General features: G+C 38.1%; 1 protein-coding gene across 1 annotated transcript in view; it reads left to right on the forward strand.

The window, feature by feature from the left end:
• MTUS1 (microtubule associated tumor suppressor 1) overlaps positions 1-1,608 on the forward strand; it is a 161,428-nt gene that overhangs the window by 149,877 nt on the left and 9,943 nt on the right. The window contains exon 8 of the mRNA XM_006893565.1: positions 1,394-1,605. Coding sequence (XP_006893627.1) covers positions 1,394-1,605 — 212 coding nt within the window. The remainder of the gene's footprint in view (positions 1-1,393; positions 1,606-1,608) is intronic.

A 1,608-nucleotide genomic window follows, 5' to 3' on the forward strand; every position in this document is an offset into this window, starting at 1 on the left:
TATATATATATATAACCTCCAATATTTTATCTCAACTACTGAGCTGTCATTGTTCCCTGTGACGGCCTCTATCTCCTGGCACACACTCACCTGTCTGGTTATGTTAATCCATGGATACTCTGCGGAGCTCTGCTGGAACAGGGTGTTATGTGCTGGGCAGCCAGCTGAAAGATTGACTGTTCAAATCTACTAGCTGCTTCATAGAATCTTGAGAACATTCATCTTCCTCACATTAAAATAAAACTCTTTATTTTAAAAAAGAAATCAGTGAAGAAGGGAAAAAAATCAATTTGCGGAAACACTTGAAAAGTCCAATGGCAAGCACCTGAAAAATTTTAGAGATTGTCATGGGGGGGGTGTGTGTGTCAGATATTGACTGTAATACTTTTCACCTCTGTCTGATGATAAAGTGATGGGACGCTCTGATTTTAAATTCTATTGACAGATTTATTTTGTTTCTCTAAAATGTTAACTTTTCAATATATTCATATTGTAGCAAAATGTGTATAGGGAATTTCCCAAAATTGATACGCTCTGTTGATTTGTGTTCAATATATTCTAATATTTTGTTTTGATTACTGTGCTTTTCAATAAGTTAACATCCATTCAAATTAATTACAAGCTTAAAGTTCATTTGTCTTCTATCTCTAATTTTTCTTTTCTGCTCCTTCACTGTCCTTAGCTTTTCTATTCTGATTGGCTTTGGGCAGAGTCTAGGCAGACTTCAATGACCTCACAGGTTCAGCTCTGGACCTCTGCAATAAAGTAAACGTCTCCATAATGCCCGTGCCTCAGTAGAAGTAGTGTCACAACAGAACGAATCACATAGCCTTTGGTTTCTCAGGGCATATGGAGTTATGTTTATACAAGACACTAGACTATTAAGCATGCAATAGTGTTATGGAAAAAGTTTGAAATAGTGTGAGAATTACAAACTGTGACACAGAGGCACAAAGTGAGCACATGCTATTGGCAAAGAGCCCAATAGACTTGCTTGGTGAAGGGTTGCCACAGATAAACTTCAGTTTGTAATAAAATGCAGCATCTGTGACGTGTTATATAAAGCACAATACATTAAAATGAGGTATGCCTGTACCATCATTAGAAGAGTCTCAGCTTGCTAGTGTGCTGCTTTCTGGCCAGTCCCCAAGCAAAAGGGTGATCAGTCTTCCCTATAGACCTTGGCTCTTCTTAAATACTTCTTCCTGAATGCTTGTCAGTTTCTTCCTTTTTATGACTTGACCATTCTTTTTCCTTATCCACTTCTCTCCTGTACTGTTATGCTTGAAAATCTGAGATCTGAGGCACTAGTGTGTTTGTGCCCAGCTGGGTAGGAATTCTAGGAATGAGAAAGTGAGTAAATGATCCCTCTTTCTTTTTAATCTCTTTTCAGTCACTGCTTCAAGCACCTGTGAGAAGTTAGAAAAAGCCAGGAATGAGATACAAACAGTTTATGAAGGATTTGTCCAGAAGTTAAACCAGCAGCATCAGACCGATCTAACAGAGCTAGAAAACCGACTTAAAGAATTCTACACCGGGGAGTGTGAAAAACTTCAGAACATTTATATTGAAGAAGCAGAGAAGTACAAAACTCAGTTGCAAGAGCAG

The sequence above is a fragment of the Elephantulus edwardii genome, unplaced genomic scaffold (assembly GCF_000299155.1).
Source record: "Elephantulus edwardii isolate Elephantulus edwardi_28Jun2011 unplaced genomic scaffold, EleEdw1.0 scaffold00128, whole genome shotgun sequence".
In the NCBI taxonomy this organism is placed as follows: domain Eukaryota; kingdom Metazoa; phylum Chordata; class Mammalia; order Macroscelidea; family Macroscelididae; genus Elephantulus; species Elephantulus edwardii.